Raw genomic sequence first — 26945 nt, forward strand, 5'->3', positions numbered from 1 at the left:
TCATCCAGTCCCCGCCAGGGTGAATAAAAGCAGACTTGCACTGGACTCCTCCAATAAGTGAGGGCTCCCAAGAACTTATAGACCTGTACATAAGACTAACCTCGAATCCTGACTAGCATCTGTCGAATAGGACAATGCCGTCGAAGATCTAGAACTCTATCCAGTAACCGACACGTTCGGCGACGCCTTCTGGATACGTTTCGTCATATTTATACTCGCCGTACGAGAAGGCTGTCGGGGGCAGAACTTCCGAGAGAACTATATCAGCAGGGAGATCTGAAGCGAGAGGCATTAGAGTAAGTTCAAGTGGTCGAAGGCCGCCCTTGGCCACCTTGATTAGGAAGATATCAAATCATGGCATGCGATCATGACCAGTTCGAGAAAGCGGAGGACGAACTCCGGGCTCTTGAACGTCGCGTTTTGATAAGCTTGGATGACCTAACAAAATAAGCTGCTGCCGAGATAACGAGAGTCCCCTTTTCATGTACCATTGAATTAAAGCTCAATATCTCCAAAGAGAACTGGCCGTGAAATGTATCCCAGGCGCGGAATGCATCATCACAAAGTCTCTTCGTGAACACTCTGCCACCCAACAGTGTAGTGAGAGGTGCTAGAGTTTGAGGCTCCGTCCATGATTAGTGCATAAGCTTGCCTAGCTTTGTTTGTATTGACCACCCGAGTTACGCAATCTTCGAGTGTCTAGAAACGTTTGGGAGATAGTACATGCGCAGGAATCTTTGTGGCGCTCATTGTTGGTCTTCTGCTACAAACATTTCTCTCTGTTGGAAGTACAACGAAGAATGAAAATTCTAAGTGGTACTATCGTAAGTAGATACAAATTCAAATGGCAGAAGTGAAGTGGGGGTGGGAAGAAACAATGAAGGGGGGGTATGGAGACACTAGAACGGGGCTGAGGAAGGGGACGGAGACACTAAAAGGGGGAAGCAGGGTCCGAAGTATAGCTGCAAAGGGCACATCCGCAACATTTAACATAAAGCCTAGGACATCCTATGTATACTCGTTTCTTCTTCTTAATCACCTGCATTTGACTGCGCGGATGGTTGGCAGTTTACGAGTCCTACATCCCGTCCAAGCTTTTCGTAACTACAAGACCCGAGGATGCATTTTTATGCTATACCTCGCCGTTAGAACGCGCCGTTAGCCCCAAGACCTTCCGACTTGCCATTCTCATGCCCGTTCGCAGTACCGATAGCATGGCCATTCGCCCCCAGTCGTTCCAGTCTCTGGCTCAAACTCTCACTCCTTTCTGGGTCCCAGAACGGACGCTCTCCATAGACCGCAGTTCGCTTCCCTTCCCGTAGCGTGACGTCGTAGCCACCAGGAATGGCGCGATGGACCACCGAGCGGTTGTCCCAGAACGCGACGGATCCTGGAGTCCACTTCCATCGCACCGTGAGATCATTAGCTTGAAGGAGGTGTTCGCGGAGGAAGGCGAGAATGTGGTGTGACTCTTGGCCGTTTAGCTCCTCAATCCGCTCGATAAAGGTAGGGTTATAGTTTAACACTTTGAGTAGAGTTACTGGGTGCGTTCGGACCTATCATCATCATTAATCTGGTCCTAAACGAAAGTTGAAGTTCGTACCAGGGGATGTGCAGTTGCAATTGGAGCTCTGTGAGGTGAGCCACCACCATTGATAGATGCAACATATGCCCGCTGCACACAGTCAACGCTGTAATGCCACTGCTAGGGTCGACTCAAGTCAAATGCTTACATCCGAAGAATGAATACCATGTAGGCCCTCGAACGCCTTTTGAAATGTTGGGCTGAGTTTGTCAAACAGAGCAGTTTGGCTAGTAAAAATGGTGTCGCCTCCATATGGCGGAGTCTTAACCAAGCGCAATAACGTGTAGGATGGCGGATTGACCTCAAAAGAATGGTCCGCATGATACTCGCCCCCGGAGTGGCCATGGGCGCGGATATTTCTAGATAGAGTCAGTCGAGGCATTTCGCTGGCCTTGAAATTGGACGTACCCTCCGCGTCCAATAATGGTCACATGGTTTGGATCTTGCTGATTTGGGTCTCTATCTTGCTATAAGATATCAGCCATGGCACTCGGCATGGAAAGGCACGTATCCTACAATGCCATAATGGGCCGCCAGCGCATGTTGCTGCTCCAGAGTAATATCTTGATCCCGGAGTAAGACCACACCCCGCTGTTCACTATTAGCATGATATCCGGATACCAAAAGGGATACAAAGAATACCTCAGCAACGAGTAGAGCTAGCTCATCCTTCTGCTGGTCGGTCAACTGGCTCAATTGGATTCCTTTCAGCTCTGTTCCGATGTATGGAGTAAGGTCCTCGGCTGCTGATGCTGCAGAGAGAAGCGACCTCTTCTCCGTGTCAGCGAAAAAGGCCCTATCCTTGGCAGGAGTGAACTCTTTGAGAGGAGGGTCAGGTGGCGAATACGCCAATAGAGCTGGAGTGATGGTGTTCTGAACCATGGTAGCAGTGGAATGTGCTCAAACAGTGGGTGTATAGTGTATACTGAACAGTTTTGGATTTTTGACGGGAAATGGAACACCTTTGACAAAGAAAATAGATGCCGAGACTCCTCGGGAGTGCTATAGATCATAGATAGTAACCTCGTATTTGTCATTTCTGCGTTGTCAATTCATCAAGGGCGGCCAAATCGTAGAGGAGCTATCAGTCATCCAGGAAATATTTCCCTTAAGGCCTCCTAACGCCTTGGTTTGATTCGCCATTACAGAGTCATATCATGTCATCACTTGATATGTACGATGATCACGACATCACGTCGTAAAACAAGTAAAACAAGGCACTTATCCCATCTGAAGAAGCTAAAATTGTTGCTTAGAATTGAAAGCAATGAATCGTGAGTAACGAGTGAGGTGAGAGGCAAGAATCTACTACGTAAACCCCTGTTGGAGTATTGAACTATTCCTATTCCGGATGCCCACATCTCGGGCCGACACATGTCTGATTACTACTCTAGATAAGGAATCCATCTCTACTCTTTAGCTGAGCATCTTGCGACATATCACGCCTAAGCTCCCATGACTAATTGAACAGTCAAGAGTGCCATGTGGTTGCATATCGGATAGCTAATAGGATTATGGATTGGATGAGGGATCAGAGGAGTTACCCCACCTCGTAAACACCCTGGCAGTGGTCGGCCGTCCGAACTCTGGCCATATTTGAATTACTCACTCACGAGAAACAATAACAATGTCCCCTTAGGAGTGAACATCAAGAATCAAACGAAGCGTATCAAACAAGAACCGTCCAAATTCGAATCCTTCACAATGTCTCCGCCAGATGTAGTAGCGGTCACCGAGCTTCTCAACCAGACACCCTTCCGGATCCTAACGGGTGGAAAGCAGTTAACATTAGCATTTGGAGGACTTTATATCGCATCAACAACCTTGGCGGCAAAGCCGTTATTAATCTGGGAGACTGAGAAAGGCTACCCTCGCTATTATATTCCAATCGAGTCTTTGCATGCCGATATCCAGTCTCACCTCGCAAGCTCATCGCCTGGAACATCCGTTTCGCTTGCAACTGTGGACACAGTGAATTGCAATGGATCACAAGCAGTTATTGAACGTCTTACTGTGGGATCAAAGACGACGCCCTGGGTACGATTTCTTGAGGGGCCTCTGAAAGGACACATCAGGTTTGAACGCAGTGAAATTGGTCAGTTTGCACTTTCGACGCTCAATCTATCCACTAACATTGGTTTTGCATAGACGATTGGTTTGAGAATGGCTCTATATTTGCAGGCATCAAGAACCCGTACAAAAGGATTGACACTGACGCTGTTGCTCATCACATTGTTGTCAAAGTCGATGGCGAAGTGGTTGCGGAGACCAATGTGGCTGTCTTACTCACTGAAACCAACGCAGGAGAGACATACTACCTCCCAGCCACAAGCATCAAGAATTGGGGAGCTATTGAAAAGAGTGACCTGAAAACCGCATGTCCTTACAAAGGAGAATCGTGGTAAGTACGGGGCGGAGTTCTTCGCCGTATACGGCTCAGTCTGACATACCCCAGGTATTTCTCTCTCACAGTCAAAGGCCAGAAGCACGAGAACCTGATCTGGTATTATCAATACCCAACTCATGAGAGTTCTGCAATTCAGGGTCTGATCAGCTTTTACAAGAAGGATTTCGTCGAGTTATTGGTCGACGGAGTAAGAACTTGAAATCCACAGCATAAACAGCTCAGAATCTAAATCCTCAATATCAATGCAATTGTCAGCCATAAGCGAGAATGCCTTGAATACGAACGATCTTCGGATCACTAATTGCTGCGAGTTAACCCCATCCACTTTGAGGTTGGCATTTCTAACCAGCATGGCAGAGATAAGGCGTTAAACGTGCTTTTGGGGCTGTTTTGCGTCTTCCTAGCCACCATGCTAGCCGTTGTTGCAACATTCTAGGTCTATGACGTGACTGCACCAAAATTGGCAATATGATTGTTATTATCGGGAAGTCATACAGACTATTGTAATGGAGCATTAAATCATTGTTTTCATATGGCTTCTCCATCCTAATCTACGACTGCCATGGCTCATATTTCGGATGCCAGCTGGTCGGGGTACGACCTTAAAACCGACAATAAACATCACGACGATCGGGAGACTGACAGTAAAAGATTGGAGACACAGCTAGAAAGCAAGAAAGCAGCTCAAGCGCAGGATCGGGCACTTGACGATAGCTCCTCGGACTCTGTCCAGGAAGTTTTCGATGTCAAAGCATTTGACCCTGTACTTGGTCGGAAGATGGCACTTGCCAACAAAGCCATCGATGACATCGGGATGACCAGATTTCAGTGGAAGTTGTTCTTCCTCAATGGATTTGGATATGCTGTCGACTCGGTAAGTCATCAACTACTGCCCTCCTCATGGAAGCAAGTTAACTAACCCCATTCCACTGTAACAGCTCCTGGTCGTGAATCAATCAATTGCGAACCCAGCCGTTAAGCGCGAATATGGGCAGCCCGACAAACATATTTCGGGCATTCCACTTGCATCACAGGTTGGTCTTCTTGTCGGTGCTGGTCTTTGGGGGTTTACCGCAGATATCATCGGAAGAAAGCTCGCGTTCAATACCAGTCTTTACTCTTGCGCCATCTTCGTCCTGATTGCCGGAGCCATGCCCAACTACATCTCATTCGCGACGCTGTAAGTGCTCCATCCAAAGATAGGAGAGCTCATACTCAAGCCGTGTCCAGTGTGGCCCTCTACTCAGCAGGTGCCGGTGGGAACTATATCCTTGATGCCACCAATTTCCTGGAATTCCTGCCGACCTCACATCACTGGCTGGTCACCTTCATGGCTGTCTGGTGGGCAGTTGGCTACATGATCACAGGTTTCTTCGCCTGGGGCTTCATGAGCAACTTCTCCTGCTCCCCGAAGGCAACGTCTGAAAGCTGCCACCGCGCGGACAATATGGGGTGGCGATACCTCCATTTCACCAGTGGTGCACTGGTCATCGTTCTGGCATTTATCCGAGTCTTCGCCATTAAGATGGTGCAAACCCCACGTTGGTTGGTCAGCCAGAACCGAGATGAAGAGCTGATCCAGATCCTCGACGATTTGGCAAGGAAGCACGGTCGATCACATTCTCTGACGCTGGAGGAGCTTTCAGGCCAAGGCACAGTTGCGCATACCGAGAAGTCGGTCTGGTCTTCATTTCGACTGAAGAAGCATGTCACGGGTTTGTTCCAGACAAAAAAGCTGGCGTGGTCGACGACACTGATCCTGTCCAATTGGTTTGTCATTGGAATGGTCAGCCCGCTCTACTCAGTGTTCTTGCCATTCTATCTTCAATCTCGCGGTGCCGAGTTTGGTGACGGTTCGAATTATCAGACTTGGAGAGGTGAGTTCTTCCGATACAGTCTGATTCTGTTCGCCCTAACTCTTCGTCAGACTATGCTATTAATCATGTGGTGGGTATCCTGGGTCCAATCATTGCCGCAGTGTTGGTTGAAACGCAGTACATCGGTCGTCGGGGCACATTAGCCATTGGCGCAGCTACGACCATGGCGCTACAGTTCGGCTACACCCAGATCACGAACGAAGCCGGGAATGTGGGATTGTCTTCTGCGATCAGCGCTGCGTCGTAAGTTCTCATTTCTTCAAACCGAACTAGTACTAACTAATATGCAGCAACATCTATTACGGCACAATCTATGCCTATACTCCGGAGATTCTTCCATCCGCTCATCGTGCTACCGGATATGGCCTTTGTGTTGTGGTTAATCGCATTGGTGGTATTCTGGGGGTTCTTGTCGGAAGCTATGCTAATGTCGAGACTACGGCGCCGCTGTTTGTCTGCGCAGCTTTGTTTGGCTTGCTCATTATTCTCAGCTTGCTGTTACCGTTTGAATCCAGGGGCAAGAGAGCGCAGTAGATAGCAATAATATAGTTACTGTAGTCAGTCCCAATCCATAGGTTGAATGTCCACCATATTCCTCTTCTACTGGCGTGCTTTGTATGGTAACTACCTATACTTACCATAACTAATTAGGTAGGATCTGAGCGAAACTCGTATGCCAGAGAGGCGCAATGCTCAGCTGTAAACACTAAAATGGCTGTGTACAATATGGTAATATTGTCCTCGAATCTACTATGGGCCTGCAAGAAGTGATACTACTCGACGATTATCACTGCTGACTCGAAATAAAGTGCATCCTCCTAATCCCACGCGGAAAGATCTGCGATATGAAAGCACTATCCAAGATAAGCACCGGTAGATACTTAAGGTGTCTGTTTCATTCTAGACTCGAGAGGATGAAGCTGATATTACCTGCGGCCTGGAGATTAGCGCCTGGGAGCATCCCTGTTCGTGTTCGGGACGATAACTGAAAGTGATACCAACTTTCAGCTCTGGTTCCGGGTGCTATGTTTGCATAACCTGCTAATCCAGAGGAATGGGTTGTTGAGACGGAATTTCTGGGCAAGGCGGCTAGCAATCTCGCGAAATGCGAAGGGACGATTGTGACGTCCGAGAATCTCAATTGCTGCAGACGCGAATACGCGATGCTGCCCACGAGTTGATGCCACGAGGCACTGCGTCGAGTTTGATGCTACGAGTGCTGTCGATCATTGTGCGCAAGTATTCTCAATTCTCATAGATTGCTAGAATGCTCGGCAAGCCGCTGTCGTCGGCTAAGAGATCTCATTGCTTCGGTCGAACGGATACCAAGCCTGGTAACGAGAGGATGCTCAGCTATTCGGCGCCTTCAAAGCCTCACGAGATATTAAGACGATCAGCAAGCTTTTTCGTGGCGTTTCAATGCAAGCCATGACGGGTCCAGGGGGAAATAATACTCAGGATTTGGGCTGCCTTGCATCGTTACATTATAACACCTGATCCTTGCCTGAGAAGCAGGCAATATGCCGACATGCGAGGAAGATGGGAAATGGAGGTCATCAAGGGGAGGGTTGGTTCTAGACTTCTAGATGACCGCCTAGAACTGCCAAGTCCGCCGGCTTGTAGCGGGGCAGGCTACCCCAGGAATTGCAGCTCGGCGGTCCTAGTGAGATTTGTTCCATGGCCATTTCAATTCTCATCAGTCGATCGTGGGGTCTCAGGCAGTCGATCGTGGGCATTGCTCCGCAGCTCCGCTGGTCCGCTCAATTTCTATCTGACCTGCCGCTAGCTAGTTACGGGGTAGAAACCTTGGAATTGGAAAGTGGAAGCTAAGTGCCGCTGTAAATTAGATCTGAGTCCTTCATAGATTCCCCGTGTCCACCGCCGAATTTAGATTCCACCTAGTACCATGACCGGACGGCGCAAAAAACGGGACAGGCGATATATCAAGGGTCTGAGAATGACGCCGTGACAGGCTCGGATGCTAAAACTACGACAAAACATCGGGATTGCCTCATCTTTCGACTAGTAGTCGACTTGCACAATGTGAAACTAGATATCACATGCGCAGCAAGGACGACGGCGAATCCTGCATGTCCAAAGCAGGGGGGCATTGGGGGCTGGGGGAGACCCAAATAAGGCCAAGACCCTCAAGAAGCGTAGAAGGATGCGTGGAACTGCATAACTGCAGGTCAGAGTCGGATCATAGACTGCCAAAGTGCCAACCCGTCATAGGGCCACTACTCACCACTCAGTAGGCGGTGGACGGAGGCGGTATCCACCCTTCACGGGTTCAAGCCTTCAACAAATATTGTCTTCCGAATGCCCTGGACCAACGCCATCCGTAGCACCGAATCCAAGCGAGCAAAAAAGTAATGTCTACAATAAGCAATAGTTATCAGATGTCCGAGCGTAGAATCTTGGTGTTGGATGTAACGGCCCGAACATAGTTCGGCTCTTGGGGAGTTGGCGTCGAATTAGGCTTGTAGAAAGGTGGATTGCCAAGGCGCATATCATGGCCTTCATGGGCTCATCGCTCATGATTGATGATACGTATGGAATAATACAGTAGATAGCTTCGCAGTCTGACATGGGATACGTACTGGCCTACTGGGAAGTGAGAAGGGTCCCATGGAATCGATGATGTCCTTGCCCTTTCGTGTGCGGAGGAGAAAGTCCGTCAACATGAGATCCCGTCTCGGTGCAGCGTCGTCTGGACTCTTGCAGATGTACAATTCCCAGCTTCCTGACCATTGGATAGCTGTCAATTGGTATGTGATTCCGAACCGAGGTGTGGACTATGGAACATGGACGTGTGAGATGTTCCAAGCCTACTATCTTTGATCATCCTTTGATCACCCTGTTGGAATCTGTTCCGCAGGTTTGGTAAGGGACAGCCTAGAGAGATGAGCCAGATACATTCACCTGAAGCGGTTAGCGTGGAAGATTACCTTTCATTGCCCTGTGTGACCCCTGCCTCCTTTTTCCTCCCGCGCCATCCCAACCTCAGACGTCTATGTTTTGTTTGCCATCATGCCATATCAATGATGCAGATCCTCAACCCGCGGTCCGCCATAGTCACACGCGGGTTCGATAATCATTCCCTTGGGCCGGCGTGGCGTTCGCTCCTGTTTACTCTGTACCACTCATCCGAGTCCACTCACCATGTCTTGCTTCAGTCGCTTGAAAGGAGATTTGTTGAAACCACACTTGTGCGGCTACTCGGTCTCGGTCCGTCTGTGTTTTTCTCACATCACGATGGATCGGCCAGCGTCAGATGTGCCAAATACGGCATGAACCCCGAACGAGATACACGCGAAGACAGTCCGGGGAACACGCCAAGTAGTGCTACCGGGTAGCCTCCATATTGTGAGTCCCATTATTGCGGCCTTATCCACGTATCAACAATCGACATGCAAGGGCACCCAGTGCTCGTGCTTTGGGGCCTTGCATCATGCTATGTCGTTCGAAGCGGTTGAATTTGGGACCTCGCACAGCCGGGTAGTAAGTGGGTTCATCCGAAATACCGAGTGGTAGTCTTCAGCTTGTAAGCGAGGAGGATGGGGAGAAGGGTCAAGACAATTTAGTATCATCTGGGTCATATTCCGGTCTTTCCCCGGATCGCCAAGTTTGTATTTCTATAAAACGGACATCTGTCCCATAGGAGGATCGACCGGGAAGACTCCTATCGCACAGAACTGCTAACTTCAGCACCTGGTCTAAGATTCGATCTCTTGCTGATTGAACCTTCTATCAGATACTTATTTGCGCCTGCTCCTTCATCATAGTTGTTCTCTCTATTCAGTCATCTTATTTCAAGACCCGTCCCTAGGCGACTTGTGCGAACTCCCCTGCGAGAGTCGCTGCTTGCCCACTATGACAATTTCGAAGCATGAGTCTGGGGTTTCTACTCCTGTAGAACATGGTCACGACGAGAAAGTTATTCAAGAGGACAAAGTTCTCGAGCTTCAAGTCGAATCCGTCGCTTTTGGAGATGTGGAGTCGGCCGGCTTTGACAAACAGCAGACGAAGAAACTGCTCAGAAAGATTGACTGGGCGCTCATACCCTTCCTTGCGCTCCTCTACTTGTAAGTGCGAAGGCTCTGGAAAGTCGCCTCCACATCTACTGACTGAGCTTTGTAGACTAAGTTTCCTCGATCGCACCAATATTGGTAATGCGCGTCTCGCCAATCTCGAGGCGGACCTTGGAATGAAAGGACTGGACTACAATGTACGCATCCATCACCGGTTACGGATGAGGAGCCAATGCTGATGCTCTATGACAGGTTGCTCTAGCCATCTTCTTTCCCTTTTATGTTGCAGCAGGTATCTCAAGATCAACATCCGACGCGAGGACTCGACACTAATGGTGCGCAACAGAGATTCCATCAAATATGATGCTCAAGAAAACGAAACCGAGCATCTGGATTCCCTCCATTATGGTTTTTTGGGGCTTCCTCTGCTGTATGATGGGCCTCGTCACGAACAAAGCAGGCCTCCTGGCCACTCGAGCACTTCTGGGTATTTCAGAAGGTGGACTGTTCCCTGGCGTTACTTTCCTGTACGAGCTACGATTGACGCTGAAATGACAAGCACTAACTTATCGGCAGCATCACTATGTGGTATAAGCGCAATGAGTGTGGTCTTCGAATGGCCATCTTCTTCTCGGCAGCTACCGCAGCGGGTGCTTTCGGAGGTCTCCTGGCACGCGGCATTGTGGAGATGGATGGAATTGGAGGAAGGGCCGGTTGGGCCTGGGTACTTCTCTCTTGGTTAGGACAAAAAAGCGTTGACTGACAACTCTCTCCAGATATTCATCATCGAAGGTATCGCGACGCTTATCATTGCCATCGCCGCGTACTTCGTCATGCAGGACTATCCCGATACCGCCAAATTCCTCAGTGTTGCCGAAAAGAAAGAAGTTGTCCGTCGTCTGCAAGAGGATCGATCCTCCCTCGCCGATGAATTCAACATGAAATTCTTCTGGGATGGTCTGAAGGACTGGAAGATCTGGGTGCACATGTTCATCACCATCGGAATTTACACTCCGCTATACTCATTCAGTCTCTTCCTTCCTACCATCGTGAAGACTCTGAACTACACCAATAATACGGCGCAGCTCATGACCGTTCCACCATACATCGTCGCCTGCTTCTGCTGCATCGCTGGCGGTCACTTTGCTGATCGCCACGGACAACGTGGAATATACATGATCGGCTTCTGCATCGTTGCGTAAGAGATTTCCTTCCTTCCAAAATATGCACCAGTTCTGTCACTAACTTCCACTTCAGCATGATCGGCTTCGTCATGCAGATCGCAACGCAAAACCCCAGTGTCAAATACGCAGGCACCTTCTTCGTCGCCTCAGGCATCTACCCCAATGTCCCTCAGGGTGTCGCATGGAACGGCAACAACATCGGCGGTTCCCTCAAGCGCGGCGTCGGCATTGCGATGCACGTCGGCTTCGGCAACCTCGGCGGCGCCATTGCCGGCTTCATCTACCTGACCGTCGACTCTCCCAAGTTCTACAAGGGACACGGAATCCTGCTGGCCACCACGACGATGAGCATGATTCTCTCCGTCTTCATGACGATCCATCTCCGGAGAGAGAACGCACGGAGGGATCGGGAGTATAGTAAGAAGCCCGAGGAGTACACGGAAGCGGAGAAGGAAGCCGAGCGGGAGATGGGTGATAATGCGAGTTTCTTCAGGTACACGGTATAAGGCATATCAGCATACTAGCACGCCGGATACCTGGCGTTTCGGGTCGTATCGCTATACCTTGGGAAATGCTTGTATATCTTGGCAGTGTTTCGGTTACTATAGCGTATATTATTGGACATGTGTCGCTACCAGAAGAGCGATGCTTAAAGAGACGCAGCGCTTAGACATTACTAATTTCATAGTTGATACTTTAATCATGTCCTTAAGATTCAAGTGTTTCGACCTGTCATTAGCCCTTTCTATTAGAGCAAGTCCTCTTCACATGACCAAGCTCGCCTCGTTCCTCTTCCAACCGTCAGCCATCACCTGAGCCCATACTCGGATATTAAGTACAAGGGATCAGTGGTTTTAGTGCCATATAATGTGTGGTGGTCACCCTACTGACAACTATAGTTGTCTCCCTGCCCATAATGAGCTGTGTACTAACTAGTTAAATTTATTAGACTAACATCTAAAGGTATGCAGTACAGCCGTTGTGGGCATCGAATCTGGCAGGGGTTTTGTGGTTAGGAAGTACTTAAACAACCTTGTGTGGTTTCTTCGCATTTCAGTCAGTTCGCATATCTTATATGTGGCAGGTAGGAACACACCTATCTCCAAAGGGTTCAGCGTGGAAACAGCGCTCTTAAATATACCTCCTAGACATGTTAACATTAACACGCAAGATTTCCACAATATCAGATGGGGCTCCTGTTGGCCAATCTTGTTATGGCTGCCACAACTCATAGGAGTGCTGCGGTTTTGATGGATATTCAATCTCGCCTGAATTTGCCGTCACACTATGCTATCGTACACCCGTGAATCCACACTGTTTCTATGCCGGCTTTTGCTTGCATTAAAAAAACCCCTTTACAGCCCAGAAGCAAGGGTATAGCCACCATCCACGACGATGTTCTGCCCATTCAGATACTGATTGCACGCAGCGAACAGAACCGCACCGGCCATGTCTCGGTCGTTCCCCGGCCGGGCGGCGGGTACTTTCGATTCATACTTCTCCTTCGGTATTGCGCTCTTCTGGTTCTCCCCGCTGCTGCCCGCTGTCATCTCGCTTGGAAACACACCAGGTGCAATGGCATTGACCCGGATCTTTAGGCCGTTCCTAGCGACCTCATTGGCGATCATGCGGGTCAGGTGGACGGCAGCGGCCTTGGATGCGTTGTAAGAGAAGTGGTGCTGTGCCGTCTTGACGATTCCGGAGATACTGGTGATGTTGACGACTGTGGCGGAGTAGCCGTGCTCCATCTGCGAGGCGTTTTGGAGTAGAGGAAGAAGGGCAAACGTGGTGAAATAGAGCGGCGGGACGTTGGTCTGATAGACGGACATCCAGTCATCGACAGTGGCAGAATCGTGGTCAAAAAGATTCTTCTTCATCTCCTCGGCAGAGGTTGCTTCGGTCTGGAAAGTTGCTCCATCGATTCCAGCATTATTCACTAGAATGTCAAGGCGCTTCTCACGGGAAGCCAGCTCCTTTGCCATGGCCGCAATAGCCTCCTTTTTCGATACATCGGCGTTGAAAGGGATGATCTGCCCCGAAATATTCTTTCCATATATCTCTGCAACGCGCTCGAGTTTCTCTTCGGTCCGGCCGACAATATAGACTTTCGCACCATTGACAGCTAGGGCTTGAGTGACCATTAAACCAATGCCGGAGCCACCGCCAGTGACAAGGGCGATCTTGCCTCTGACGTTGAAGACGTTTTGAAGGGTAAAGTCCTCATTGTTGAGTTTGGGTGGATCGTTTGAGGCCATGTTGAATTGATGACTTGCTGTACGAGTAGACTTTGCGTATGTTTGTGTAGTTGGCTTGACGGGGCGAGTGTAGGTAGTTTGGAGTGGTATGGAGAGGGCTGAAGTTGAAAATGTTCGCGGGACAGGATGACGATGAAACAAGTTAACAGAGGCGAACTTATAAACTGAACTCGCTTTTGATCTCATATTGACACAGAAATTTCACAGTCGGAGTGATGTTAGCGTATTGAAAGAATGTTTTCTATTGGATTCTGGCTTGGATATAAGAATGTCCAACATTTATGTCGTCATCATGTTGTAACGCTCATCAATCCATCGAATAGGACCGTCGTTGAAGATCTAGAGGTGATGCCATGGTTTGAGAAATAGTCATTTTTTAGACAACCATGCCCGCTTTGAAAAAGAGTCGGTTGGTAGAGAAAGTGATAGTAGGAGCCAGTAATGACCCTGCTTTCGCATATAATATGGCGTCAGCTGCCATTTCAGGAGGTGTAATAGTAGCACCTTAGCTGTAGCGTGGCTCGCAGCAAAATAACGGTAATTATAACCTTTGGGACAATAAGGACTACTCTAAATGATTCGTAACTCCATCAGACGGCTCCTTTATCTTCATACTGTGGGTCGTTCTGATTAGGTACTACAGAAAAACTGGACGCGATGTTGAATGTTGAATGTTGGAACTTGGACTGGAATCTGGGTCGTGTTGAGATTGTAGTGAAAGCACGAAGCAGACGTGTGCCTAAGGCTCCAAGGCCGCCAATTAGCCAAATATGACCCACAATTTGTGATCGTCAACCTCCGTTGCCTCAGACTGGAACGTGAACATTCCCAAGCAGCAACATCTCTCAAAGCCTCAACCAACCATTTCCGACCATCAAACCCTCTCAAATCCTATCAAACCTTTCTTCCCATTATCCACCCACCTTTCCTGTCGCCGCGTCGTCACCATGGCGCTTGACACGTTCTTCCACAACAAGATCGAGAGCATGAAGCTCGAGATCATCCAAGGCCAATCCAAGCTGCGGCGATTAGAAGCACAACGGAACGACTACAACTCAAGAGTGCGGTTATTGCGGGAAGAACTTGGCCTCCTTCAGCAGCCGGGTTCGTATGTCGGAGAGGTTGTCAAGGTCATGGGGACGAAGAAGGTGCTCGTCAAAGTGCATCCAGAAGGCAAATATGGTATGAAGCGTCGGGGAACCCTATCGCCATTGCAAATGCTAAGTTCAGCCTAGTCGTCGATATTGCTGATTCGGTCGACATCTCGAAGTTAACCGCGGGCAAACGAGTCACGCTGTTGAGCGACTCCTACAAGCTCGAGAAGATGCTGCCTTCGTCGGTCGATCCTCTTGTTTCCCTCATGATGGTCGAAAAGGTCCCTGACAGCACATACGACATGATCGGAGGATTGGATCAACAGATCAAGGAGATCAAGGAGGTGATTGAGCTGGGTCTGAAACATCCCGAACTGTTCGAATCCCTGGGTATCGCTCAACCGAAGGGTGTGCTGTTGTACGGACCTCCCGGAACCGGCAAAACCCTCCTCGCTCGTGCCGTTGCGCATCACACCGACTGCAAGTTCATCCGAGTGAGTGGCTCAGAGTTGGTTCAGAAGTACATCGGTGAAGGAAGCCGTATGGTTCGAGAGCTATTTATCATGGCACGAGAGCATGCACCTAGCATCATCTTCATGGACGAAATCGACTCAATAGGATCCTCACGAGTAGAAGGATCATCGGGTGGCGACTCGGAAGTTCAACGGACGATGTTGGAGCTACTGAACCAACTGGATGGATTCGAGCCGACCAAAAACATCAAGATCATCATGGCGACGAATCGTCTCGACATCCTTGACCCAGCATTGTTGCGTCCGGGACGGATAGACCGCAAGATTGAATTCCCTCCACCAAGCGTCGAAGCGCGAGCAGACATCCTTCGAATCCACTCGCGGAAGATGAACCTGACCCGTGGCATCGATCTCAAGAAGATCGCGGACAAGATGAACGGCTGCTCGGGGGCGGAGCTGAAGGGCGTGTGCACGGAAGCAGGCATGTATGCACTGAGGGAACGGAGGGTGCACGTTACGCAGGAAGATTTCGATTTGGCTACCGCGAAGATTCTCAACAAGCACGACGACAAGGATACCTCGCTCAAGAAGCTCTGGAAGTAGTCTCCTGCCGGACATATTTGGGTGCGGTCAACGTTATGAGCGTTGTGGCAGCCAGTCTCTGTATGTGTAGTTACCGGTTCATTGCATGGCGAATGGGCGCTTGGTCAATTCTGATAGAGCACTGCTTCTGGGTATAATGGCACGGTAAAACTAAGTAGTAATTACCATATCTTATATGCTCATAACGTCGTAATCTATGACTCTACGCTAGTAATAAATCTATAGGTATCATTATATCTGCCATTTCTCTTGTTTATGTGGTAGGATATTCTTCCTGATGAAAACACCACAGTCAAAGTGTCATTCGATCCGAAGTGGCGAAGCTCACGAAACCACCACAGTTTGATATCAACCTAACCCGTCACACATCAGCTTTGATATCGATCAAGATTTAATGGGGTACATTTTCTTATTAGGGACGTGCTTTTAACCATTTATACAGACAGGCAGTCGCTCCGCAAGGACATTTGCACTCGCCCTCGGGGTTTTCCACACTTCCGTGCGCAGTAGAGAAATCGAATATTTAAAGAGCTGGGAATCAGGAATACATCTTGCAAACTTGTATCAACGAACTTCCCAAATTTGTCAAGGCCACCGTACGTCCTAGGAATCTGAGAAGCCATAATCTTTTCATCCTCTTTTAAAATTTCCTCCGCTCCCCACTTCTGGTCTAACACGAAGACATTTCCCTGCGGGTTTCACCCGAAATGGACGACATAGGGGGCGGATCAATCCTCCTCATCCTCAACGTGCCCGAAGGCTCCCTAATCGGTATCAACCTCCTCTCCTTCACCACCACCCCCCGCTTCCACGGCATCAAGCACCTCCCCCCCGGTTTCCACTTCGTCTTCACCAGCGTCTCCAACACGCAGTCGATCCGCCAGGGCGTGTGGGTCGAAGTCCCCCGATCCGGATCCCGCGCCATCTCGCAATACGGCCCGCACATAATCTTGAAAAAATGGGACCCTACCACCGAAAGCCTTGTGGACGAAACCTCCGACTCTGAACGCCTTCGCCACCGCGCGAACCTCGGCGCCATCTGGCGCGAGGGGCTGGTGCCGTATCTGCAGAGCGCGGACACCGCGGACGAGGAGGCGCAGGAGCAGGGGAAGGAGGAGTGGGCACAGATGACAACGCATGTGTCCGCGAGGCTGCTGGACCGGGTGTTGGGGGAAAGGACGTGGGCGCTCAACTCGGCGAGCACGGCGCCGACGGACGCGGAGAAAATTCCCGGGATATCAGCGGAAGAGCATCAGGAGAAGGAGTTGGGGTTTTTGGTCGTTGATTTGCGGAGGACGTGGAAGGAGGATGCGACGGGGCGGGAGAGGACGGAGGCGGCGAGGGATCGGAGTTGGGCGTTGGGGGAGGCGGTGGAGAAGCATTGTTGGGGGAGTTGGGACGAGGTGGTGGGGGAGATGGAGGTGGCGTTTCTTATGGTGATGACGCTGAATAACTACTCGTGCTTGGAACAGTGGAAGAGACTCTTGGAGCTGGCGATGACGAGCAAGGCGGCGGTGAAGGATCACCCGGGGTTCTTTGTGGATGTGATGGAGATGCTTAGGTTGCAACTCGAGAAGAGCAGGAATGTTGAAGGCGGTGGGCTGTTCGATTTGTCGGATGATGGAGCGCCATTCCTTAAAGATTTGCTAAAGAAGTTCAGGAGGGGGTTGGATGATCTGGATGGGAAGGCGAAGGCGGACGTCTTGGATGAGCTGGATGAGCTGGAGCACTACCTCAAGGAAGTCCACAAATGGGAGATCGATGCACCGTTTCTCCGGACGGGCATTTTGGAGCTCGAAGACGGCGAGACGGTCGAGATGGATGCAATGGGCAGGGATGACGAGGACGAAGAAGGCGAATATGCCCCTCAAATAGTCGAGCTTACAGCAGAGCAAGCCAATGCTCTCGGTCACGATCACCAAGCCAAGAAATCGGAGGACGAGCTAGCACTCGCCGAGGAAGAAGAGGAAGAGCAAGACCTTGAAGAAATGGATGCGAGGTTTTGATGAACAGCTTTTACACCTGCTTAAAATGCTATTCTACTGTGACAGGATGTAGAGGACCAGGCAAAACGGCCGTTCCTCGCGTATTTGGGCGGTTACAAAAGCCACCAGTGCACCACAACCATCGCAAAATCCACCACGATCTCCATCTAGAGACGACGACCACGGCGACCTCCCTTCCTGCGCGTGGAATCGGAGGGAGTGGGGGTGACGTCCTCGATACGGCCGATCTTCATGCCTGAGCGAGCAAGAGCTCGGAGGGCAGATTGAGCACCTGGGCCAGGGGTCTTGGTGCCGTTACCTAGATTGATGTGAGTGAACTATTCGGATTGCTCGAGTGTTATGCGCCACATACCTCCAGTAGCCCGGATCTTGACGTGCAGAGCGGTGATACCCAGCTCCTTGCAGCGGATGGCGACATCCTGAGCAGCCAACATGGCAGCGTAGGGAGAAGACTCGTCACGATCGGCCTTGACCTTCATGCCGCCGGTGACACGAGCGATGGTTTCGCGACCACTGAAATCCGATGTTAGTCTGGTCTCCTGATCCCTGGGAATGTCATGTTGTATTCGTCCTACGAACCTGAGATCGGTGACATGGACGAAGGTGTCGTTGAAGGAAGCGAAGATTCGGGCAATACCGAAAACGAGTTCGCCTGGAGGTGGTATGTTAGCAGTCGATCCCTATACACAGGGAGCGTGATGGAATCGCATACCCTCGCGGACTTGAGGTCCAAGCTGGACATTCTCTTGGGGCTGAGCGACCCTCTTCTTAGGAGCCATCTTTATTCGAGATTCTGGTAATGAACTCCTCGTGTGATGGGATGGATGGATGTGTATCAGAATTTCGTGAAGTTGTGGTCGCGAAAAGTTCGGGGAGGTTTTGGTGGTGGGCGAGGAAGCGAACCGAATGTGGCTAGTGTCTTAATCACGTGCTGTTGGCGCTTGAGCCTCAACACATCTACATTTTCTCGCGTTCACAGAAATTCCGGATTTCTTTAACTTCACATTCCATTCAAGCTTGTTTTCGTTTGTGTTGCGAGGCACCCTTTACTTCTACCTTTGGTTCTCTGGGTCAATCATCTTCTTGCTTGCGTTCATGTCATCTCAGACATAAACTTTGCCAGTATAGGCGCCTGGAAGTTCGATTTCATGCCTGTAATGGTGAAGATGACTCGCTCGTAAATTTTCCACCAAGACCCAACCGCATGACCAGTCAACATGTCAGACATCGCGGTGGGGATCATCGGGATGGGGGATATGGGGAAGATGTACGCTCGAAGGATAGGCGAAGCCGGATGGACGTAAGTTACTATTGACGAAGAATTCAGGACTGTGTGTCCCGAGCGAAGGTATGTTTCACTTCTCCTTCTATCTTTCGTCCATTGTATGATGACTTGAGCGCATTTGGCTCGAGTATGGCATTGTCTTTCGACCCGTGTCCGTTTTGGCCATGGGTTTGATCGACTTCGCTGTCTTTGATGAAAATTCTCAGCTACCTTAACAATTATTTTGTCTGACCCTTCACTTCACCCTACATCGTATCATCGCTAGTCAGGTCGAAACGATCGCTAACGGTCATGTATAGGCTCTCCAAGTAGTTGTGATCAGTGAAGCTGATTCGAAGGCTACCTTAGTGTCTATGCTTGTGATGTCCCAGAGAAGTACGAGGAATTACGCGAGGAATTCCAGACACATGTATGATTATCTAGTAGCCCGCCAAGGAAGAAATCAATTTATTCACATATCCTGTAGAAAAATGTCCATATCATGGAGAGCGGTCATCTCGTCTCGCGGTGTAGCGATTGGATCATGTACAGCGTCGAAGCCAAGAGCATCGGCGCGGTTGTTGCGCAATTTGGTCCTTGTAAGGAGCGCCATCTATCACGACGTGTGATACAGGCTGACGTTGATGAAGCTACCAAAGTCGGAGCGATTGTTGGCGGGCAAACGTCATGCAAAGCTCCCGAAATCGAAGCGTTCGAGACGTATCTGCCCAAAGATGTCGATATTGTCTCCTGCCACTCGCTCCATGGGCCCGCTGTTGACCCAAAGGGCCAGCCTCTGGTAAGTGTCCGTGGTATTCCATGATGGCAGCAATTGATTAGCATTTCCTAGGTCATAATCAAACACCGGGCGTCAGAAAAGAGCGCCCAGCTGGTCGAGAACATCCTATCCTGCTTCGAGTCGAAGACGGTCCATCTGACCGCCGAACAACACGACCGCATCACAGCGGATACGCAAGCCGTGACCCACGCTGCATTCCTCAGGTACGTCCTCGACTTGATAGTTCAATTCTATATGAAGCACTGACGTATGGGGTCACAGCATGGGCGCCGCCTGGCAAGCCAACCAACAATTCCCCTGGGAGATCGCCCGCTACATCGGCGGGATCGAAAACGTCAAGATCAACGTCGCCCTGCGGATCTACTCCAACAAATGGCACGTATACGCCGGGCTCGCAATGCTCAACCCGTCCGCGAAGATCCAGATCCAGCAATACGCGACGTCGGTGACGGAGCTGTTCAAGCTAATGCTCAGCGGAAGACGAGCGGAACTGACCGACCGGATCAAGGCGGCGGGGGCGGCAGTGTTCAAGGAGAGAGGGAACGACCCGGACTTGTTGCTGAAGGACGAGGTGCTGGATCGGTTCTCGTTGGGGGAGCTGCCGCCGGAGAAGGTGCCGAATAACCATCTGTCGCTGTTGGCGATGGTGGATTGTTGGTGGAAGTTGGGGATCGTGCCGTATGATCATATGATTTGCTCGACGCCGGTGAGTTGGAGATGAGATCGTTAAATTCGTTCAATAACTAATTAGCGCGCAGCTCTTTCGCCTCTGGTTGGGGATCACCGAATATGTGTTCCGAAATCCAGAGCTGCTTCAGGAGTGCATTGACACCTCCATTGAGGACAACACGTTCCGTATGGACGACCTTGAGTTCACATTTGCTGCCCGCGTAAGTTTCTCAGCACCGAATCTGTGTCAAGTCGCTCACCGCTTTTCAGGACTGGAGCCAACGAGTGCTCCTCGGAAACATGGATGTGTATCGGGAGAAGTTCGAGACGATACAGGCGTACTTCTCCCCACGATTCCCCGAAGCGACGAAGTTGGGAAATGAAATGATCAAGACAATACTTGAGAAGACGAAGGAGAAGGAGTGATACTTATAGCTATGCTTACCGTACGACCGTAACTTGTCATGAGTTCAACACCGATGAATAAGATAGATCAATGATATGATATGCTTTGAAGCATATCGTCTTCGCTATCAACAATAGCAATTGCATTGATTTTAACATGGCAAATTGATAGTGTTCGGGCGTCGGAGTTGGCTGAATACGGCAACCTAAACGATTAATATGACCATTTGAAATCAAATCGTCACATCTGATTCGCTATAGCACATGGAATTTTTGGATTGTCATGCAGCCCCACTGCCATGCTGCAACAACCATCAGATCTCATGTGGCCTGAACATCCTTCATGTCCTGCCCATTGTAGGCTGTAGTTGTATGCGGCACGGCCTGTTTCGGCAAAACGGCACATTTTTGCAGGAAAATCCGGGGATGTCGCCTCGATACCCTGCCCAGTGCCCAACACTGCACGTACCGTACTACCGTGCCAGTATGGGGTCGCAACCCTCCTGCTGCAACGATTTCGGCAAACATACGCGGGGTTAATGAGGCAGGATGGGATATCATCTGGCGTCGGTCCACTCCTTACTTATGGTTGCATAAACGAAATTCGATTCTCTACTGTCTTTACCGTCTACCTGTGGCAGCACACGCTTAGTTTTGCCAAGCACAGTTGGGTGAGCGAGACGAGATTTGTTCCAGACAAGTGACTGAACGGTCAACATTTCCCCACATTCTTGCCAAGCGCGCTATCTCCGTCTTCCGTCCGAAGTCTTCCAAATTCCAATCCATTTCCCCTTCAGGGCATTCGAGAATTTCGAACTGGCGGTGGCGATGAGTGAAAAGTCGCAGTACGCTGCAAAATCGAGCTCGGCGGATGTGACGCTCAATGGGAACGGCCTCCCCGTGGGGCGGGCCATCGACGAAGAAAAGCAATTGGGCCGGTCGAAAGAGCAAGGGAAGCAGGAGGACTATGAACAGGTGGTGCATGCCGAATATGAGGAGTCCACCGGACCGGAAGACGTGACGGGTGAGCCGGCGGTGCGGATTGACTCCGTCAACAACCTCGATACGATCCCGAACGGGGGACTTCGCGCGTGGTGCCAGGTTGCGGGGAGCTTCTTCCTGTTTTTTAATACCTGGGGCATCATCAATTCGTTCGGCGTCTTCCAGGCGTTCTACACCACCGATTTCCTAAAGAGTATGACGCCGTCGACCATCGCGTGGATCGGGTCGATACAGGCGTTCCTGCTGCTGATGGTGGGGGCGCTGACGGGGCCGCTGTACGATGCCGGCTACTTTAGGTGGCTGCTCCGGATTGGGAGCGTGTTGATCGTGTTCGGGATGATGATGCTGAGCTTGGCCACGACGTATTGGCAGGCGTTGCTCGCTCAGGCGATTTGCGTGGGGCTGGGGATGGGGTGTCTGTTCGTTCCGTCCGTGGCGATATTGTCCACATACTTCACCACCAAGCTGGCATTTGCCATGGGGCTTGCTGCGTCAGGGAGTAGTTTCGGTACGTTCATCTTCCCTCTCTTTATGCCGGTCGACAGAGTCAATGTGGTTCGGCAAGAACTAACAATCATCAGGTGGCATCATTTATCCGATCCTCTTGAACAAGCTCATTCCCAAGTTGGGATTCGGATGGTCAGTACGAATATTCGCATTCATCGCCATGGCGACATTAATCGTGCCGAATACCTTTATGAGAGTTCGCGTGCTTCCAGACGAAAAGAGAAAGCTGTACGACATGACTGCGTGGAGGGAGCGGCCCTTCGTCTATTATGTGATCGGAGGCTTTTTCGGTTTCATGGGTCTCTACTGCCCATTCTATTACATGCAGTCCTTCTCTCTCTACCACGGCATTGCGGACAAGGAACTGGCCTTCTATTTCCTGGCCATTATCAACGCCGCGTCGACCTTCGGCCGGATTCTTCCGAACTTCGTCGCGGACAAAGCCGGGCCGCTGAACATTCTCATGCCGTGTGCGGTTCTCACGGGCGTAGTGGAGCTCGGCCTGATCGGTTGCCGAGATCTGGCCAGCCTCATTGTCATCTGCGTGCTCTTCGGGTTCTTCTCGGGGACGTTTGTGTCGTTGTCCCCCGCGGCTCTGGTCCAAATTACACGGAATCGTGGAATGATAGGTACGAGAATGGGCATGTGCTTCACTGTTACCTCCTTCGGAACGCTCGTCGGCATGCCCATTGCCGGTGCGATCCTGACCGCGTCCTCGTATACTTACATCTGGGTATTCGGCGGTGTCCTTACCATTGTTGGCGCTTCCTTTATGGCTACGGCCCGAGTAGCCCACGTTGGGTGGGGCCTCACCACCAAAGCATGAGAACCAAATCCAGAATCCAAGAAGGATGTGAAGCTCGGATATTGGTCAACGATGAAGCTCCTCCGCTGCAACCGGATGTGTCGGTCACCGAGTCGACACGGTTGAAGGGCATGGCCTGCTCAAGAGGGAGTTCGGCATTCGCGACGGTCGCCGAGGATGGCGATTCCAGCGCGCTGCAGGAATGGAAGAAGAAGTGGGAGGAATAGAAAAGCGCGGTTATATGCTACTGTCAGCTGACGAGACGAGCTCTTCAAGTGAGTGAGCATCGGTAATCGTTGTGTGTGTAATCATGGAGCGTGGATGCGCCCTTGTCAGACCAGGGATATACCGATCTGTAGGTGTTTGAAATGAAATGACGACGAAGGTTTGATGCGACAATGACTTGGACATAGACATACAATACAGGTAAATAATTACGGTTACATACTGGTATGAGGGTGACTTGATTTCCGAGTATATAGATGGAACCAGTGATTTTGTATCCGACCATCGTGTGCCGTGAAGATGGGATGGGATGTGGTTACAGGCAAGATAGCCGAAAATATGCGACTCCTGAAATCTGGATAGTTGATACGTGTACCTCTATCCATCCTGCATCATGCAAGGTGATTTCTTGAGGAGTTGGGGCCAGAATGTCGAGCTGAAAGGGCTGAGGTAGATGGAAGGGTGGAAGTTGGGAACAGAATCAATGGAACGCGGGGCGATGGACGGATCGGGCGAAGTTGGTCTTCTACGTCTTCCACTCATGTCTCATTCCCACTCTTCGACCAGCGCTCCAACGTGAGCAAACACATGAAGTACCAGCTACGGTACGTATCAAAGTATGATCCCTACCAATTACTTCGTTGAATGAACAGCATACCGTACACTGGATTCCGTGCTCCCTCTGTCACCCTGTCCCCTCATCCATACCTCCCTTACCACCTTCATCTAATACCGCAAATACATCATCATCAAACCCATTTCCGACCCCGGATTCCTCGCATGCGATTTACTACTCCTCAATCCCGTCCACCGACACTCGCTACTAAAGATTCCACTCTTCCATCCTAGTCACCGTCACCGTCACCGTATCAGCGGTATCAGCGGTATCAGCGGTATCACTCCTCGTCATACCTGTCGCAAAACCTGCCCAACCGCCGTCTCCGTTGCTCCTACATGAGCCTATCCCTGTGACACCCTCTCACACGACACCCCATTTCAACATATTCTTCTGATATCTACCATCTTATCATCCACCTGGTTTTCCTATCTGCCGATCACGCTCCGCCTGGGGCTCATCCTGGACCTCACGAGATAGATTACATCCTTCTCCTCCGCACTCTGGTCCTCGCGCCATCCACCCTGTTCCCACGGTCGCTGATCGAAGCTAACCCATCCACATCACAATGGGTAATAGCAACACGAAAGAAGCACGGCCGCCGGGATCAAGTAGACACAATCCTTCCGGTCATTCTCACTCTCCGACCGCATCCGGCGCACCGGCGAGCTCATCCCAAGTATCCTCCTCGGGCGGGGTCTACACACATACATCGAGCGGCGGGCGACGGAGTCGGCATGATTTGTTCCTAGGACTACGCGGCAATGCCGATGTGGACCCGTCGGCGCCGGAGGCTCGACGGGAGACGAAGGCGGAGAGAGAGGCACGGAAGTTGGAGAAGGAGCGGGCCGCGAGGTTGAAGGAGCGTGAACGGAGCATGAGGGAAGAAGGGGTTGACGGTGGGTATTTGGTAACGGTGGGCGTGTATACAGGTCCCGAGGATTTCAGTAAACCGATTGTGCGGCAGTTGATGGTGAGTATGGGCTATGCGTGGTGACGAGACACAAACTGACAGGATGTTGTAGATCGAACGACGGATTGCACCTTTCTGGCGAGGGCTCAACAATCATGAAGACTCATGGACCGAACATCAACTGGTCGCTGCAGCAAAGGGACTACCCATACCTGCTGCCGATGAGATTCCTGAGGAAGATGGTTCGCGACGGACGTCAGTACATGACACTAGCCCACGACAATCCGACACCAACATCAATAGCCTCACCATTCCCATCACCGGACGATCCCCATCCCACAGCTCAGAGACAAACCTTGCTCCCTCACATCCCGCCTTCTCCTTGCCCTCCCCTCCCTCACCCTTCGGATCGCCACCAGCGTCAACAAACTCACCATTCTTTAGGGGCAGAGCCAAGACTCTCGCGGTTCTAACCACCTCCCGAAATAGCTCGCAGTCCGAGATGGTGCAACAGGAGATCCAATTACCGAAAGAACCTTACGTGAACGGGCAACGGGTCGAGGCCTTCCTCTACAAGGATGCTGCCGAATGCCCCATCTGCTTCCTATACTATCCTCCATGGCTGAACAAGACCCGATGTTGCGACCAACCGATCTGCTCCGAGTGTTTTGTCCAGATCAAACGGCCTGACCCTCACCCTCCCGAACACCACGATGACGACCCGAGCAATACGACCCAGCAAGCGGAAAGCAGCGCCGCCGCCGCCGCAAACGAAGACTATCAGCTCGTTTCCGAACCGTCAACCTGCCCGTTCTGCAAAATGCCGGAATTCGGTGTAACCTTCGACCCGCCACCTTTCCGACGAGGCCTAGCGTATGCCAATCCTGGTGCCCCTGGGAACCCGCTCGCCTCCGCCGCCTCTGCCATGTCTTCGTCCAGTTCCTTGAACTCGCAAGGTCTGACGTCACCGGGAGGATCCAGTTCACAGAACCGGCGACGAACCACTTCGCTTTCTGCGTCGGCGCCTCAGGTCATCACGACGGACCGCGTGCGACCCGACTGGGCGAAAAAGCTGTCCGATGCCCGTGCGCAAGCGTTACGACGCGCTGCTGCGGCTACTGCTCTTCACAATGCTGCTTACGTTCTGGGAAATGTTGGTGGCAGTGATGGTCGGGGCACATTTGGCCGGCGTAGTAGAAGGCCCTTGTTCGGTGGCAATGGACAGGGACTTGGCGATCAAAGTCCTGGGAGTGGAACTGGGGGAAGCGGCTCTGGGACACCGAGACATGGTGATGGTAAGTCTTCACGCTGTCACACCGCTTCTATTCTGACCGTACCTAACGTACCAATGGCCCAATCAAACACCCCAGGCGGCGCGTCTGATCTCCCCCCGCCGCGAAACACCTCCCGCCGCGCTCGCATCGAAGACATTGAAGAGCTCATGATGATGGAAGCCATCCGCCTCTCACTTCAAGCCGAAGAAGAGCGCAAGAAGAAAGAAGAGAAAGAGCGCGAGAAAGACGCCAAGAAAGAAGAGAAGCGACGCAAGAAGGAGGAGAAGAAATCCCGCAAATCCTCCGGCGGTTCCTCCTCCTCTGTGAACCTATATGCCACCCCCGTCCACAACGCCAGCACCGCCTCCGACCTCGCCTCGGCCCCCTCCGCCCCCTCCGCCTCGGGAACCACCATCCCCAGCGCCACGCTTCCCGGCAAGGGAAAGGCGCCCGTCGGAGGCGATCCATCGCGAAGCATCAGCGTCGAGAGCGCCACGTCCTCTTCGGCCCACGACCTCGCCGCGTTGTCCAGCGGCCCGCAAGCGCATCTAGAGCAGTCGCGCGCGACGCTTGCTGCGCACAACCACCTCGGCGACGTCCATATCCCGCAGCCGAGCTTGCTAGCGTCGCATCAGGGGATGTTAGAGGGTGCAGAGGCGGATGCGCGTGGTGAGGAGGTGGGAGATGAGGCGGAGGGAAGGGTGGAAGGGGAGGGGAGGGGAGAAGATGGTGCTGTGGGAGAGGGGAATGGGGAGGAGGTGAAGACATCGATGGTGTAGGGTTTGGATGCAAGGCGATCCTTCGTAGTCGCCAAGGGACATGTCAGGCCGACTTTCCAATTAGGCTGCATTGCTGGGTGGGTTCGTTTTTAGATGTGTTATATGATCGGAGTCGGGCATTCTCATTGCCGCGAAGGAGGCTTCATTATGTGTTACGGAGCATACGAAATCA

At 51.2% G+C, this 26945-nt stretch overlaps 12 protein-coding genes across 12 annotated transcripts; 8 read left to right on the forward strand and 4 right to left on the reverse strand.

Moving 5' to 3' along the window:
* Positions 1-1039: 1039 nt before the first annotated feature.
* P152DRAFT_430658 (putative alpha-ketoglutarate-dependent sulfonate dioxygenase) lies at positions 1040-2824 on the reverse strand. The gene is made up of 6 exons (XM_033677397.1): positions 2228-2824; positions 2102-2176; positions 1994-2052; positions 1734-1944; positions 1604-1675; positions 1040-1556 (listed from the first exon to the last, which is right to left on the reverse strand). The coding sequence occupies exons 1-6, from the start codon at positions 2465-2467 to the stop codon at positions 1146-1148; spliced, it is 1068 nt and encodes a 355-aa protein (XP_033536372.1). The 5' UTR covers positions 2468-2824; the 3' UTR covers positions 1040-1145.
* Positions 2825-3125: 301 nt separating this feature from the next.
* Positions 3126-4398, forward strand: P152DRAFT_231193 (DUF427-domain-containing protein). The gene is made up of 4 exons (XM_033674559.1): positions 3126-3680; positions 3734-3986; positions 4041-4298; positions 4350-4398. The coding sequence occupies exons 1-3, from the start codon at positions 3290-3292 to the stop codon at positions 4189-4191; spliced, it is 795 nt and encodes a 264-aa protein (XP_033536373.1). The 5' UTR covers positions 3126-3289; the 3' UTR covers positions 4192-4298; positions 4350-4398.
* Positions 4399-4770: 372 nt separating this feature from the next.
* On the forward strand, positions 4771-6403 carry P152DRAFT_464705 (MFS general substrate transporter; the record flags this gene model as incomplete). The annotated part of the gene is made up of 5 exons (XM_033680583.1): positions 4771-4866; positions 4931-5172; positions 5223-5869; positions 5920-6112; positions 6160-6403. The coding sequence occupies 5 exons, from the start codon at positions 4771-4773 to the stop codon at positions 6401-6403; spliced, it is 1422 nt and encodes a 473-aa protein (XP_033536374.1).
* Positions 6404-7734: 1331 nt separating this feature from the next.
* P152DRAFT_231259 (uncharacterized protein) lies at positions 7735-8052 on the reverse strand. The gene has a single exon (XM_033674560.1). The coding sequence runs from the start codon at positions 7978-7980 to the stop codon at positions 7813-7815; it is 168 nt and encodes a 55-aa protein (XP_033536375.1). The 5' UTR covers positions 7981-8052; the 3' UTR covers positions 7735-7812.
* A 1455-nt stretch (positions 8053-9507) lies between these two features.
* Positions 9508-11590, forward strand: P152DRAFT_498323 (major facilitator superfamily transporter; the record flags this gene model as incomplete). Its single annotated transcript, XM_033682283.1, has 7 exons — positions 9508-9954; positions 10010-10097; positions 10153-10192; positions 10247-10427; positions 10477-10624; positions 10677-11098; positions 11158-11590. Exons 1-7 carry the CDS (start codon positions 9743-9745, stop codon positions 11588-11590), a joined length of 1524 nt encoding a protein of 507 aa, XP_033536376.1. The 5' UTR covers positions 9508-9742.
* An 849-nt stretch (positions 11591-12439) lies between these two features.
* On the reverse strand, positions 12440-13339 carry P152DRAFT_447055 (NAD(P)-binding protein; the record flags this gene model as incomplete). The annotated part of the gene is made up of 1 exon (XM_033677962.1): positions 12440-13339. One exon carries the CDS (start codon positions 13337-13339, stop codon positions 12440-12442), a length of 900 nt encoding a protein of 299 aa, XP_033536377.1.
* An 881-nt stretch (positions 13340-14220) lies between these two features.
* Positions 14221-15750, forward strand: P152DRAFT_479886 (26S proteasome subunit P45). The gene is made up of 2 exons (XM_033681736.1): positions 14221-14521; positions 14575-15750. Exons 1-2 carry the CDS (start codon positions 14287-14289, stop codon positions 15507-15509), a joined length of 1170 nt encoding a protein of 389 aa, XP_033536378.1. The 5' UTR covers positions 14221-14286; the 3' UTR covers positions 15510-15750.
* A 460-nt stretch (positions 15751-16210) lies between these two features.
* Positions 16211-17515, forward strand: P152DRAFT_391246 (uncharacterized protein; the record flags this gene model as incomplete). The annotated part of the gene is made up of 1 exon (XM_033676083.1): positions 16211-17515. A coding segment is annotated over one exon (1305 nt), but the record flags the coding sequence as incomplete, so codon positions are not given.
* Positions 17516-17661: 146 nt separating this feature from the next.
* On the reverse strand, positions 17662-18294 carry P152DRAFT_391354 (uncharacterized protein; the record flags this gene model as incomplete). Its single annotated transcript, XM_033676092.1, has 4 exons — positions 17662-17813; positions 17868-18028; positions 18095-18167; positions 18228-18294. The coding sequence occupies 4 exons, from the start codon at positions 18292-18294 to the stop codon at positions 17662-17664; spliced, it is 453 nt and encodes a 150-aa protein (XP_033536380.1).
* Positions 18295-18675: 381 nt separating this feature from the next.
* Positions 18676-20854, forward strand: P152DRAFT_411525 (Prephenate dehydrogenase). Its single transcript, XM_033676972.1, has 8 exons — positions 18676-18815; positions 19149-19209; positions 19267-19378; positions 19430-19578; positions 19630-19781; positions 19840-20284; positions 20337-20468; positions 20518-20854. The coding sequence occupies exons 1-8, from the start codon at positions 18733-18735 to the stop codon at positions 20671-20673; spliced, it is 1290 nt and encodes a 429-aa protein (XP_033536381.1). The 5' UTR covers positions 18676-18732; the 3' UTR covers positions 20674-20854.
* Positions 20855-21084: 230 nt separating this feature from the next.
* P152DRAFT_455788 (MFS general substrate transporter) lies at positions 21085-23439 on the forward strand. Its single transcript, XM_033678867.1, has 2 exons — positions 21085-22162; positions 22236-23439. The coding sequence occupies exons 1-2, from the start codon at positions 21481-21483 to the stop codon at positions 22985-22987; spliced, it is 1434 nt and encodes a 477-aa protein (XP_033536382.1). The 5' UTR covers positions 21085-21480; the 3' UTR covers positions 22988-23439.
* Positions 23440-24375: 936 nt separating this feature from the next.
* On the forward strand, positions 24376-26773 carry P152DRAFT_447060 (uncharacterized protein; the record flags this gene model as incomplete). The annotated part of the gene is made up of 2 exons (XM_033677963.1): positions 24376-24780; positions 24833-26773. 2 exons carry the CDS (start codon positions 24376-24378, stop codon positions 26771-26773), a joined length of 2346 nt encoding a protein of 781 aa, XP_033536383.1.
* Between the last annotated feature and the right edge of the window lie 172 nt (positions 26774-26945).

Source organism: Eremomyces bilateralis, assembly GCF_010015585.1.
Source record: "Eremomyces bilateralis CBS 781.70 unplaced genomic scaffold P152scaffold_4, whole genome shotgun sequence".
NCBI lineage: Eukaryota > Fungi > Ascomycota > Dothideomycetes > Eremomycetales > Eremomycetaceae > Eremomyces > Eremomyces bilateralis.